The sequence below is a fragment of the Rhodotorula paludigena genome, assembly GCF_050403205.1.
Source record: "Rhodotorula paludigena JCM10292 DNA, Rt_paludigena_JCM10292v1_ctg95, whole genome shotgun sequence".
In the NCBI taxonomy this organism is placed as follows: domain Eukaryota; kingdom Fungi; phylum Basidiomycota; class Microbotryomycetes; order Sporidiobolales; family Sporidiobolaceae; genus Rhodotorula; species Rhodotorula paludigena.
In genome coordinates this window covers 27,600-40,128 of record NW_027481363.1, presented here as the reverse complement: position 1 = coordinate 40,128, position 12,529 = coordinate 27,600, and the positions used below count along the sequence as shown (strand labels likewise).

General features: G+C 65.7%; 5 protein-coding genes across 5 annotated transcripts; 2 read left to right on the top strand and 3 right to left on the bottom strand.

Annotated features, from left to right (window-relative positions):
• Positions 1 to 637: 637 nt before the first annotated feature.
• Positions 638 to 2,242, bottom strand: JCM10292_004294 (GNAT family N-acetyltransferase; the record flags this gene model as incomplete). The annotated part of the gene is made up of 7 exons (XM_076652849.1): positions 638 to 748; positions 819 to 970; positions 1,038 to 1,092; positions 1,161 to 1,660; positions 1,721 to 1,916; positions 1,990 to 2,075; positions 2,158 to 2,242. The coding sequence occupies 7 exons, from the start codon at positions 2,240 to 2,242 to the stop codon at positions 638 to 640; spliced, it is 1,185 nt and encodes a 394-aa protein (XP_076501612.1).
• Positions 2,243 to 2,547: 305 nt separating this feature from the next.
• JCM10292_004293 (uncharacterized protein) lies at positions 2,548 to 5,042 on the top strand (the record flags this gene model as incomplete). The annotated part of the gene is made up of 5 exons (XM_076652848.1): positions 2,548 to 2,791; positions 2,861 to 2,972; positions 3,041 to 4,403; positions 4,627 to 4,879; positions 4,975 to 5,042. The coding sequence occupies 5 exons, from the start codon at positions 2,548 to 2,550 to the stop codon at positions 5,040 to 5,042; spliced, it is 2,040 nt and encodes a 679-aa protein (XP_076501611.1).
• A 472-nt stretch (positions 5,043 to 5,514) lies between these two features.
• Positions 5,515 to 7,567, bottom strand: JCM10292_004292 (uncharacterized protein; the record flags this gene model as incomplete). Its single annotated transcript, XM_076652847.1, has 5 exons — positions 5,515 to 5,646; positions 5,711 to 5,811; positions 5,877 to 6,567; positions 6,622 to 7,037; positions 7,093 to 7,567. 5 exons carry the CDS (start codon positions 7,565 to 7,567, stop codon positions 5,515 to 5,517), a joined length of 1,815 nt encoding a protein of 604 aa, XP_076501610.1.
• A 348-nt stretch (positions 7,568 to 7,915) lies between these two features.
• On the bottom strand, positions 7,916 to 9,741 carry GCD14 (tRNA 1-methyladenosine methyltransferase subunit GCD14; the record flags this gene model as incomplete). Its single annotated transcript, XM_076652846.1, has 7 exons — positions 7,916 to 8,755; positions 8,826 to 8,884; positions 8,946 to 9,043; positions 9,105 to 9,207; positions 9,275 to 9,378; positions 9,448 to 9,614; positions 9,685 to 9,741. The coding sequence occupies 7 exons, from the start codon at positions 9,739 to 9,741 to the stop codon at positions 7,916 to 7,918; spliced, it is 1,428 nt and encodes a 475-aa protein (XP_076501609.1).
• Positions 9,742 to 9,921: 180 nt separating this feature from the next.
• JCM10292_004290 (uncharacterized protein) lies at positions 9,922 to 12,353 on the top strand (the record flags this gene model as incomplete). The annotated part of the gene is made up of 7 exons (XM_076652845.1): positions 9,922 to 10,449; positions 10,512 to 10,573; positions 10,649 to 11,215; positions 11,273 to 11,310; positions 11,372 to 11,924; positions 11,987 to 12,052; positions 12,113 to 12,353. 7 exons carry the CDS (start codon positions 9,922 to 9,924, stop codon positions 12,351 to 12,353), a joined length of 2,055 nt encoding a protein of 684 aa, XP_076501608.1.
• Between the last annotated feature and the right edge of the window lie 176 nt (positions 12,354 to 12,529).

Here is a 12,529-nt window from a genome sequence, read left to right as displayed (position 1 = left end):
TTGCTACTGCCCTGTCCCGGGCCACAGCAAAAAAAAAGCAAATGCCCCCACACAGGATCGAACTATGGACCTTTCGCTTACTAGGCGAACGCTCTACCACTGAGCCATAGGGGCGTGCTTGTGTGCGCTGGTTGAGTCGTGCGTCCATATCGCTTATTTGCGTGGTCTTCGGGATACTCCCTTCTGGCCCCTCCTTGCTAGCGGGCAGACCCTCCGGACAGGTCAGCTCCGTCCGCCTGGCAGTCACAAAAGTGCGACACTTAAGTGCAACAGCCTCCAGCTCGATACCGATGCTCCCGCCGGCAAAAGAACAGATGAGAGCCGTGCCTCCAGGGTGGATCGAACACCCGACCTTGTCATTACGAGTGACACGCACTGCCACTGTGCTATAGAGGCGTAAGCTGACAAACTGTCGTCCGTAGTGCCAACGTATCATGCTCAACAGCACACTGTTTCGCGTCACTTGCAGTGCTTCGACTGTCCAGCGAAGCTCTCTGTGGGAAACTCAGTTACAAACTAGTACTGCCGTGAATGATTGGCTCGGTTGAACCCATGGAGGAGATGATATTTCGGCTTGCAGGTGCGGCAACCGGACTCGGAGCAAGACTATATGAGCACATGGGATGAAGAGCCTCGTCTAGAAGGGGCACAGTGAGTAGAAGTCACGCTTGTCGAGGATCATGAGTGCGGCCGTCTTGTGCGGGAATTGGACGCTGCCATGGCGCTTGAAGCCGATGCTCTCCATGTACTGCGCGCACTCTCTGCCGGTGAGCGAACGGGGCTACAGAGACAAGAGGGAGCAAGCAAGGGAGACGCACGCGGATGATCTTGTCGTTCTGCTCGTTCGGCTCGCAGATGACGCGCTCGGTGCGCGGGTCGTCGAGGAAGCAGTAGTGCGCGAGCGAGGGCATCCAGGCGCGGATGCGGTGCGGCCCACGGTGTGCGTTTGAGCCAACGAGCATGTGCAAGCCTGGTGCAGCGAGGAATGCCGCTCAGCAAACAGCTCTTGTAAATGGGACGAGGCGAAGACAACGTACCACGGTCATAGTCTCGCACAGTGCCTTCCGGCATGAGCGGTCCAAGGCGGTCCTCCTATAGACGACAAGTACTTCTGTCAGCAAGACGCAGGTGCCAACAGCGTTGAGCCGTCAGAAGCGCACCTTGACCCAGTATACCTCAGCATAGACAGCCTGCTCCGCCTCGCCCTCCTGCACGTTCCGCCCCTCGCCCTGGAGGCTGACGTACGAGCCGATGACGGGCAGGACATGCGGGTCGCGCACGTTCTTCTCGATGAACTGCTGGTGCTGCTCGAGCGTGCCCTTCTCCTGCCAGAACTGGTCGACGCGCGGGTCGTTGAGCCACTGGTGCAGCGTCGGGAGGTCCTTGAGCGAGCACGGCTCGACCTTGAAGTATGCCGGGGTCTGCGGGTCGGTCGTCAAGTGCGGGAGGAAGCGACTGTAGAGGAGGGTCGAGGCGGCGGGCTTGGGCGGGCGGAGCGGGTGGGTGAGCGGGGACGGTGCGCCGGCAGGAGGCGTGACGGGGACGTAGGGGAAGGGTGCAGTCGGAGTGTGGTGCGACTCGGGAATGTCGCCAGCATAGTCGTACAGCTGGAACATGGCGGAGCGCGAGATGGCGTAACGCGGCGACTCCTTTGTTGCGCCTGTTCACCGCGACGTAACGTCAGCTCGAGCGTGTAGTGGCTGCTTCGAATCATACGCACCGAGCTGAAGAAGTGCTGCATCGAGCGACTCGGCGGGCAGCACGGGCTCGACCTGGAGCTGCTCGGGCGAGTCCTTGCCGCGGGCAAAGTACTTGAACAGAGCGTTCCAGAGCGCCTGGGTCGTGCTCGGAACGTCGTACGGCGGTGCGTCGGGGTCAAGCTTGTTCAAGCGGAGCTGGACGACGCCGTCGACGAGCTGCGGGCGAACAAAAGAAGGTCGGCTCGGTGGGGCCGAGACGAGCGAAAGCATCCCACGAGTTGGTGCTCACCTGCGAGTGGAGGACGGACGAGTGGAAGGCGACGGCGGTCGTGGCGATGGCGTCGTCCTTGCGCTTGATGACGGTGCGCATCTCGTCTGCGACGGCGAGAAAGCGAGGTGAGCGACGAGGAGCACTTCCGCGTGCGGGTCGCGCGTGGGGCGGGCGAGAGGCACGCACGCGGAGCAGAGAGGGCGGCGCGGAAGGGGACGGTCGAGCTTGCCGGCGAGGCTGCACGAGCGGCGGACGGCACTGCGGATGCCATGTGCGTGAGAGGGGCTTCTGTGCGGCGACGGAAGTGACGGGAGGTAGACGCACTGGTGCGCCTGAGGACGAGCGAGGGGCGTAGGAGCGACGTGGTGGGAGGTCAGCGTGCAGTGCGAGTGTACGGCAGGAGTGCAAGCCTGCAAGTACGCACGGTGCGGGAGTGCCTCGGACGCAGAAGGACGCCGGCGCTTCGCTCGCTTGCCCGAGACACGCGCGCACCTCGCCCTCGCCCTCGCCCTCGCGCCGCACCCTCGCCCCGGCCCCGCCCCGCCCGACCGAGGGCCAGAGTCTGCCCTCCCTGCCATGGACCTCGACGCCCTCCGCAAGGCCGCCCTCTCGTCCAAGAAGCGCAAGCCGCCCCCAGCCCGCCCCGACGACGACGAGCGCGAAGAGGGCGAGATCGACGACGACGACCCGCCTGCGCCCCTCGCGCCGCTCCACGACACTCACGCAGAGCCGCCCGTCTACCCGAGCCCGCCGTACGCGCACGCCCACGCCCCGCTGCACGTGCAGGGCGCTTCCCCTGCCGTGCTTGCACCGCACAACCGTGCGTTCTACCTCGCCTCCACCGTCCGGACTGCATGACAGGCGCTCACCAGTCCCTGCCTTCCTACAGTGCATTCGGTCAAGGAGCAGTCGAAGCAGATCATCGCCGAGCTGCTCAGCTATGGCGTGCCGCCAGACTACCTCCTCTCGATCGGCATCTCGCGCGACATTCTCGAAATCTCGTGCGCCAGCTTCCCTGTGCTTTCCGCCTTTGAGTAGCCGCAGTGAGACTGAACTGGCCCACGCACAGCTTCCACGAGCTGAACCTCCCGCTGCATCTCCCGCCTGCCAACCCTTCTCCCGTCTTTTCCCCTGCCCTCCCGCCTGCCTTGGCCCGACCGATCCCGCTTTCGGCCGCGACTGCGCACCCGTTCATCCCCAGCTCGCCCACCGCCCCCTTTGTCCCGACAGAGGACCTCGCCGCGCTCGAAGCGCTCAAGCGGCAGGAGCTCGTCGCGCGCAAGCAGGCCCTCTCGGCGCGCAACCTCGAGCGCGCGCAGAACCTCGAGCACGAGCTCGACAGCCTCTTCTCGAGCGCAGCGAGCACCCCCGCACCGCCGGACGAGATTGCGGATCGGTCCGGCGCCGCGCAGGGTGGATTGAGCATTGCCGAGCGCAAGAAGGCGAAGAAGCGCGAGCGCAAGCGGCGCAAGCTCGCCGCTGCCTCGCAAGCCGTTGCCGAACCGGCAGTCGAGGCACCCGCCGGCACAAGCGACATGGCGCAGCTCGTGCATGACCTGCGCGAGTCGATCGACCATACCGAAGAAGTCGTCGACGTCCCCTCTCCCGGCCCGTTTGCCTCGACCTCGTCTTTCTCCGCTCCTCGCGCCCCGCTCAACGGTGCAGCCCCGTCCATAGCGGCCATCTCGTCCCGCCCGTCGAGCTCGGCCGTCGCGACGCACCGCGCTCGCCCGCTCGCAACCGATCTCGAAGCAGAGCCCACGACCGTCCTGCCCGCCGCGCTCACCGGAAGGTCGTACCATGGTGCGAGCGCATCGTCGTACCCGCATGGTGGCCCGTCCTTCTTGCCCAACACGAATGACTCGACCATGATCATCGAGCTGAGCGATTCCGACGACGACGGCGACGCGGAGGGCGCGGCCGACGAGCGCGATGTCGAGATGCGTGACGGGTCTGCGCCAGCGGTCCTTCCGTCCGCTGCCGCGTCAACGAGCGCGAGCCGCAGCTCCAAGTCGCCGACGGTCGCGGTCGCCAACCCGCCTGCAGCGCCTGACGCGGCTGAGCAGGAGCGCAAGCGCCGCCTCGAGGAGAAGGAGCGCGAGATCCAGCGCATGATGGAGCGGATTGCCGACATGGAGCGGCGCAAGAAGGAGGCGCGCGAGCGGAAGAAGGCCGAGGTGCTGCTGCCAGCGGATGGCGCAGACGTGTCGGCGACTGCTGCGGAACCGGCGACGACTGCGGTCGAGGCTGTGCGCGAGGAGGTCGAGACGGCCGTGCAGCAGGAGGCTGAGGCGGTGCCGCAGGAGGAAGGCGATGCGACCGATGACGCGGGTCAGGCAGTCGAAGACCTGGGCCCGGCGGACGAGGCCTCGGTGCAGGCGGCCGAGGTTGCGCCTGAGCAACCGACAGCGGGTCCTTCGGCGGCGACTCAGGTGCGGTCATGGCGGCCTCCTCCTCTCCCCTTCTTCTCGACTCAAAGCACCCCTCTTTCAGCACGTCTCGCCACCGTCAACCTCTACCGCCCACGTTGAGCCGGCAAGTTCTCCTCGCCTATGACCTGTCGTTTCGCCCTGCGCCTGCCTGGTCCCGCCTCGTTGACGCCCTCGCCGACCCTTTGATGCCTGCTGCCTCCACCAACCTTTACTCGCCTTGCAGGTCTTCCGCCCCTACACCTCGTCTCTCGCCCGTTACCCGCTGTGCCGCGCGTCTGCACTGCCTGCGTCTGTTTCGACTGCGGAGGAGGGCAGTGCCGCTAACCACGAAGCAGGTAACGCTGGTATCGCTTCTTGGGTTGCGCGCAAGCGAGGCATCGACTCGAACAAGCGCCTGTGCAAAGCGGAGGCTGGCGGTGGAAGGTGCCACGACGACAAGTGCAAATCGGTGCACCTGGCGTCCTTCGTCCCGACCGGTGCGTGTTTTCCTTTCACATTGGGACCTCGCAGATCTCGCCGTACACCCACCGCCGTCTCGTCTCCTCACACTTCGTCTGATTCGTGCGCCCAGCCGAAGAACTCGCCGAGTACCAGATTCTTCGTCCGTCAAGCACGAACAGCGCCGCCCCTATCGCCTGAAGCGACGACTTTCGCCTGCCTCGCCTTGGCCTTTCTTCTGTTCATACGCCTCTCGCCTCCTTCGCTTGCCCGACCACGCATACATCACCGCATTTCTCGTTTCGTCCGTGCAGCATCAAGGCGACGCATGTTGCGGCAGTCCCACTTGCCCTTCGTGTCGAGCCTTGCGCCGCCCGACACTCGCATATCTTCTCCGATGGAGCATGCGCATACTCAGCTCGGCGCATCGCGCGTGCGAGAGACGCCGCTCCCGACTTTGGTTCAAAGCTGTCTAGTTGTTGCCACTACTCTCGCCCGCAATCAAGCGCATTCACTCGCAAGGATTCGGGCGCCTCTCGTCATGCACGAGGGAGACCGAGAACGAGAGGCAGACAGGCACGATCTTTCCCGGCTCGGGGAACAATGCGAACGAAATGCTACAACAGGATGGGGAAGAAGGACAGCGATTCGTCTAAGGATATCTTGCGCGGGCTCAGCGAGTGCCGAAACCTGAGGGGAGCATAGAGACGGGGCGCCAGCGCCACGAGCTCATGGCGGACGGCGAGGTGTATGCAAAGGTTGCGCCGAGGACGAGAATGGCGCCAAGGACAATCCCGATAGACAGCTGGTAGGTGCAAACTGCGGTAAGTACACGGTCAAGCTTCAGGCAGGCACACGAGTGGCCGCACCTTGAAATGGAAGAGGGCGACCGATGCGGCGACCGACAAGACGATGCTCAGGCTCGTCGAGAAGCACTTGAGCAGGTTGTCGGCATGCTGCATGACGAGCGCTGCCAGCATAGAGAGCGGTCATCAGCGTTGGACTCGCCACGGTGGTCACCGCAATTGCACGCACCGCTCAGCAGTCCTCCGGTGATCTGGAGCGCAACCACGATCCAGGGCAGGGGCCGGTCGAACCCGTCGAAGAAGCCTCCGACGGCCGAGCGCGCGACGTACTCGGCGCGCGACCACCAGCCCTGGTCGAGGTACTCGTAGTCGAGCGCGCCCAGGCAGCCGCGGAGCTCCCACAGGACGACGGGGAGGCCGACGACGAGGCCGAACATCGAGAGCTGGATGTTGCGGATCCAGAGCGAGGGCTTGCCTGCCGGCACGATCTTGTCTGGATCGGGCATGGAGAAAGCGTCGGGTTGCGAGGGAAGGAGCGGCTGTTGTGCCGAGGGCAGCGTAGGCTGGAGTGTCGAAGAGTACGACGAAGGATTCGGTGACGAGTGCGGCGAGGAGTTGTTCGAAGAGGGTGACTTGAGGATGCGCTCAAAGTAGACGGACGCGAAGCCGGACGACATGCACGCAGCGACGACAGCCGTCAGGCCGAGCGCCTGGTTCGGCGCGGCCTCCGAGTGCGCGTGCAAGGCGTCGAGTCCGGATGCATCCTTGGCTTCGGTTGCTTCGACTGGCTCTTGCGCCGTCGAGGCAGAAAAGACCTGGACGATGCCGACGCCGAAAGTGAGGATGAAAAGGGCGAGCCATTGCTGGCGTGAGAGGGACCGGTTGAGCAGGATGACCGAGCACATGGCGGTCGCAGGGATCTGCAAAAAGGCTCGTCAGCATAGGCGGGCATTCGAGAACAAGGAGATGTGTACCTTGAGCTGGTAGGCAAGCTGGAAGATTGGAACGCTCAGGTTCCCGCTCGCCACGTACTGGGCATTGCCCTGGAAGCAGAACAACGCCGCAAGAACGCCGAGCTTCCAGACTCCCTCGCCAAAGACGCTCGCCTTGAGCGTGCGCCACCACTCCCAGTCATTCAGGTCGTCCATGACGCTATCAGGCGCCTCGGCCGGCTGTGCGCCCGCTGGTCGGAGAGGATACAGTGACGCCTCGTCAGGTGGTCGAGTGGGAGAGGGATCAGGGACGGGCGTGGCGGGAATGAGGGCGAGAGAAGGGGTTGCTGAGGGGTTGCGCGCGTTGGCGAGGGCGACGCTGATGGAGAGGGATGAGCTGGGCCGGGTCCGGGTGGGCGAAGGGGTGCTCGGTTCGAGCGAAGGAGTTCGTCGATGTACTGTGGCCACGAAGATCAGCGATCAAATCGAGGAAAAGGAACGACCACAACGAACCGGGCACGACGGTAGCCTCGCGGAAGCCATCCGCGTCTGCCACGGCCCGGTCCCCGTGCCCCGATCCGTTCAGCAGACTCTGCTTCTCCTCTCTCGCCAGGGCAGAGCCGCTCGCGATGCCGTTCGACGCCGTCGCGCTCACAGGCAGCCAGCCGTCCTCCTCCTCCTCCTTCTCGATCCGTTTCCGCCTCGCCTCGTCCTCCTCGCGCTCGCGAATCTCGTCGTGTTGTACGCGCAGCAGCTCGCGGACCCTGTGACGCTCGCGCACGGCAGTTCGGAGCTCGCCCGAGGCGACGACGAGCACAAAGCTGACGAGGATCTTGCCGAGCTCGGTGAGGAAGATTGCGCTCGAGGCGTGGTAGCGCGCGCCGGGCGCGGTCGTTGTGCGCGAGATGTGCAGGACGATCGAGAGGACCGAGAAGTGAAGCGTGAGGGAGACGAGCGAGAGGATCGCGGGTCGAGAGAGGGGCGCCATCGTGGCGAGTCCGGGTGCTGCGGCGGAGCGTCGGCTGTGCTGCACGCGCCGGTTGCTCTGCAGACGAGCTCAACGTTGCCGGACGTGATCCGAGTACGACGACGACGGCGGAGCGACGCGCGAGACTGAGTGGAGGCGGCGCTCGCAGACGACGCTCAGGCCGCGAGTGTGTGCCCGCCGATAGCGCTCGATGGACAGCCTGACCAGCAGCTCGTTCACAGAGGCGTCGAGAGGGGAAGAGCGGCTGGCTGCGAATGCGATTTTGGCTTGCGAGGGTTGCGCTCGCGACGAGGCGCGTCTCTCCTCGTCTCGAAAAGTGACCAGACATGCGAAGTATGCTGTGCACGGTCATGCTACGACCTCCGTACCCTCCTTGACGGCATCCGCGCTCTTGCTCGCCGCTCCTGCTTCGGCAACCGCCTCTTCGACCGCCGGTGCCGCCCCCTCCTCGACCGCGACCACCTTCTCCTTGAGCCTGCCCGCAACGGGGAGCAGCACCGCAAACGTGAGGTAGCTCGTGTGCCCGCGCTGGTACGGCCCGACTTTGACCGTCAGCTCGCGGTCGCGGTCGCGCTCCTCGCGCGTCTGCCGCCCCTGCTGCTGCTTCTGCTGCTGCTGCGAGGCCGCAGTCTCGCGCGAGGTCGACGGCGCAGGCGAAGAGGCGGCGCTCGTCGAGGTTGCGTCGGCGAGAGACGCCGCGACCGAGGCGGTCGACGGCGCAGGTGGCTCGAGCGGCAGAGGCGCGGCCGTGTCGGGCTCGGAAAGCGGCGCCGCTGCCGTCATGGGCGCGTCCTCCGAGGGTGCAGCCGAGTCGAGCTTGGCCTTCTTGGCCGGCAGCGCGTCCTCGCCCCCGTTTCCGTCTCCTGCCGCCTTCTGCTCGCCCTCGCCGTCGCCCGCGGCCGCCGCCGCCGCGATCTCCTCGTCCCGCTTGCGCTTCTTCTCGTCGCGCTTCTTGCGCGCCTCCTCGATCTGCCCTACGCGCCTGCGCTCCTTCTTGCGCTCGACGGCCTGGATGCGCTCGACGGCGTCGTCGACGGTCGGCGCGACGAGCGGCGCCGGGTCGTGCGTGCGCGTGAGCGTCTCGTACATGGTGATGTCGGAGAAGCCGAGCTCGGCGAGCGCCGAGCAGGTGCGGATCACTTGCTCGATGCACGGCGAGAAGCAGCAGATGCGCGATTGGCGGTCTTTCTGTGGGCGACGAGGAGAGGCAGGCGTGAGCGAGCTAAGACATGCCGACTGTAGTGAGGCTCGAACGTACTCGCAGCGCCTTCTTGGCGTGTTCCAAAGCCTCCCATGGTGCTGGAAGATCCAGGAACACTATGAACGCACGCCGTCAGCTATGCGACCGCTTGCCGGTGCAGCAAGGAGCGTGACGCACCCGAATCGACCTCGTCTTCTAGCTCGAACCCATCCTTGTACACATTCTGGTGCTTGATCTTGATCACGTCATCGAGCTTGTGCGCCTTGAACTCGTCTCTGCACGACAGCGAAAGTGAGTGGACTTGCGAGACGGGAATGCGAGACGAGCCGGACGCACCGTGCCTTGCCGAAGCGCTCCTCGTGGTACTCGAAGCTGTGCACCCGACCCTCCTTGCCGACTGTTCGTGCGAGGGAATGCGAGAACGAGCCCGAACCGGTGCCTGTCGTGCGCGGAGGTGGGCAAGGGTGAGCAGCGGTGCGCACGAGGGGCGAGAAAGCGGGACGGACCGGCCTCGATGACGCGGCTGCCGGGCTTGATGTCGAGGTACGAGGTGATGAAGGCAATGTCGGGGAGGTAGAGGATCTGGGTGCGGTGCGGGAGAGCCTGGGTCCTGCGAGAGCGAGAGCGAGGCGAGGTGAGCGGGCGGCGTAGGCATCGCGTGGACGAGGGTGCGACGGACCAGAGCTCTGGGGTGGGCTTGAGGAGGTAGACAAAGCCGCGTCCGTTGCTCGAGCTGAACTTTGTGCCCCAGGGGTGGCCGACCATGTCGTCGTGGCGGAAGTGGCCATAGCGGGACTGGATGTCCTTCCCGCGGGTGACGATGACGCTCGAGAGGTCGGTGCGGCTCTGTGGAGGGCGGGAGCGAGGGTGAGCTGATGAGACGGCGAGGAGGAGGGAGGGGAGGGGAGAGGCGGACGTTGTAGACGATGATCCAGTCGCCGTACTGGATCGAGTCTGTGGGAGCACTCGCCATCCTCGCGCGTGCTGCACTGGGCTCGGCGTGGGCTGCAGGGTGGAAGCGAGCAAGAGGCGGTGCTTGTCTGCTCGTCTCGGCGCTTCCCTGCGTTCCCTCGCTGTTCTCGTGTCTTTCCTTCTTTGACTGCGCCTGCGTGCACGTGCCAGAGCCAGAAGCGCGTGGCTCCACCCGGGCTCGATGCCCCTCGCGCTCGCCCTCGCGCCCTCGCCTTCGTCGCCGCCCCATCACCTCCGCACACCCTCGCCCCGCAGGTGGCTCGCAGGCAGGCGCGCAAGGCATCTCGCACACGTCGCGCTCTGCGCCGCCGTCCTCGCCGCCCTCTTCGTCTACTGCCGCTACGACTGGATCCGCACTCTCGCAGCACCTGCGACCACTCCCGACGCGTTCTCGGGCGACTGGACGCGACTTGCGCCATTAGACCCCGCGCTCGTCGGTGACGACGTGCTAGAGCAGGCGCAGGCGGGGCGAGTCGATCAGAAAGACGAGCGGGCGTCACCCGGCGACACCCACGACGACGACGAGCTACCACTCTTCCCGCTCGACTCGCACACGACCCTCCTCCCGGCCCTCCCGCGCACTCGCGCCGTCTCGTACGAAAATCCTTGGTACCTCTCGGGCCCGCGCAAGAAGCTCCCGCCATGCGAGCGCATCCTCCTCTTCCAGTTCATGCCGTGGTGGGGCTTCGCGAGCGAGTACATCCTCTACGTGCGCCGCCTTTCCTCTGGCTCTTTGAATCCGGTATGGGACTGACCTTCACGCTCTTGAAGGCCCGTGCCGCTGCTGCAGCGAAGAAGCTCGGCTACACCTTTCTCGAAGACGACCGCAACTGGTGCGTCTCGAGTCCTCGACGCGCACGCTCCTCTTCCCTCTGCGCTCCATGCTTATCAACCGAATCGCGACGCAGGAACTACGGCCGCCTGCGCAACTACTTCCAGCCGCGCAAGCTGACGTGCGCGCCGCCGTCCAACTGGTGGGACCCGCGCCTCGCCGAGCCCCTCTCGCCCTCGTCCGCGCGCACGCGCCCCGCGCGCCTCGTCTACTCGCGCCTGCACCTCTCGAACCTCGACGACTGGACGCGCGAGACGTACCTCTCGTCGCGCGCCGCGGTCGATGCGCTCGAGGCGCTGCGAAGGGCAGACGAGGAGCATGCGGTCGAGGCGGACCGGTGGATCCTCGAGGAGGGCGGGACGCTGCCTGCAGTGCTCGAGGAAGTGTTCCAGGACCAGAGCAGGGCCGTCAACCGCTTGTGGAGGCTTAATCGCGAGCTCAAGGCCCACGTGGACGAGGTCAAGCGCGGGAGCGGGCTCGAGCGCGAAAAGTGGCTCGTCGATGAGCGCCTGCGTGGCGAGGCTGGCATGGACGCGGCGGACAAGCCGCGGAGGGGCCCGATGATTGCGATGCATGTGCGACTGGGGGACAAGGCGGCCGAGTACGAGCACGACTCGCAGCTCATGGGCATCACCAACACCTTGTGCGTCTCGGCGTGTGTCCCACTTGTCGGCAACCTGCTGACGGCTGCCACTCACAGCGGAAACATGACCGTCTTTGTCGAAGCGGCACACGACGGTGCGCAAATCATGTCTGCCAAGTTGTTTCGCATTCCCGCTCATCCGTCTCGAGTGCACAGCCTACCGCCGCCTCCTCCCCTCGCGCTACCCCTCCCTCTCCGACTCGCTCCCGCGCTTCTCGCCCTACGCGCGCCCCTCGCTCCTCCTCATCACCGCCGAGCCCTCGATCCCCGCCGCCCTGCGCGCGTCGACCCCGCTCTCGCGCCCGTTCGAGCTCGTGCAGACGCCCGATCCGGACCTGCGCACGGAGGAAGAGGGGGCCGGCGCAGTTGGAGGGAGGGAGCGGCTGAGGGTGCAGTTGAACGCGGCGGGAGAAGGCGCAAAGGGGCCCAAGGCGTACGCGCGCGAAGCAGAAGGGCGGATGGTCAAGCGGCCGCGGCTCTTGCGCCGTGCCGTCGAGGCGGACGAGGCAGCGTCCGAAAGTGCGCCTGCGGAGCCACCGTCGCCGCCAGATTTGCGCAAGGGCTACACCCAGGCGGCGTTCAACGCCCTGCCGCTGCTCGAGCGCATCGTGCACACGCAGGCGTTCGTGCGCGACGTGACGCTCCTCGCGCGCGAGGTGGATGCCGCGGTCGTCAGCGGCGCGAGCAACGTCGGGCGGCTGGCCATGCTGTGCGTGTCGTCGCGCGCTTCCTTGCGACAGTGTGTATGCTCACGACTCTGGGCTCATGCAGGATCGCGGGCAAGGAGGCCGTCACTGGGCCAAAGGACGAGTTTGGCGTTGCTCTCGGTGGGCGCATGTCAGTTGCCATGCGTACTTTTCTATTTCGGAGCGACGCTCACCAGGGCACTGCACACAGCCGCTCCGTCGACGCCCACTTTTACCCGACCGCGTACGCGACGGCGATCTACTCGCAAGTGGCCGACGTCGAAGACCTCGACAACGCGGCGTTCCTCCCCGACGAGCAGCACGCCGCCGAGCAGAAGGCAGTCGCGGCGGCCGCAGCGCGCAAGAAGCAGCGACAGGAGCGGAGGAAGGCGGCAAAGGACAAGGCGCGCAGGCGGACAGCACAGGGCGATGATCGAGGGGGCGCAGGGTAGAGAGAGAGAGGCGAGGTAGACATTGCAGGACCCACGCCAGCTTGTACCGGTATCTCTCTTCGCATCGCATGGCTGCTGCATCGCAACGCGCATTTGTTTTCTCCGCATGGCTGGTCAGCGGAACGTTGCTTCGAGGAGGCGGGTGTCTCTTCCCGCTCCCGCGCTGCTTCGGACGG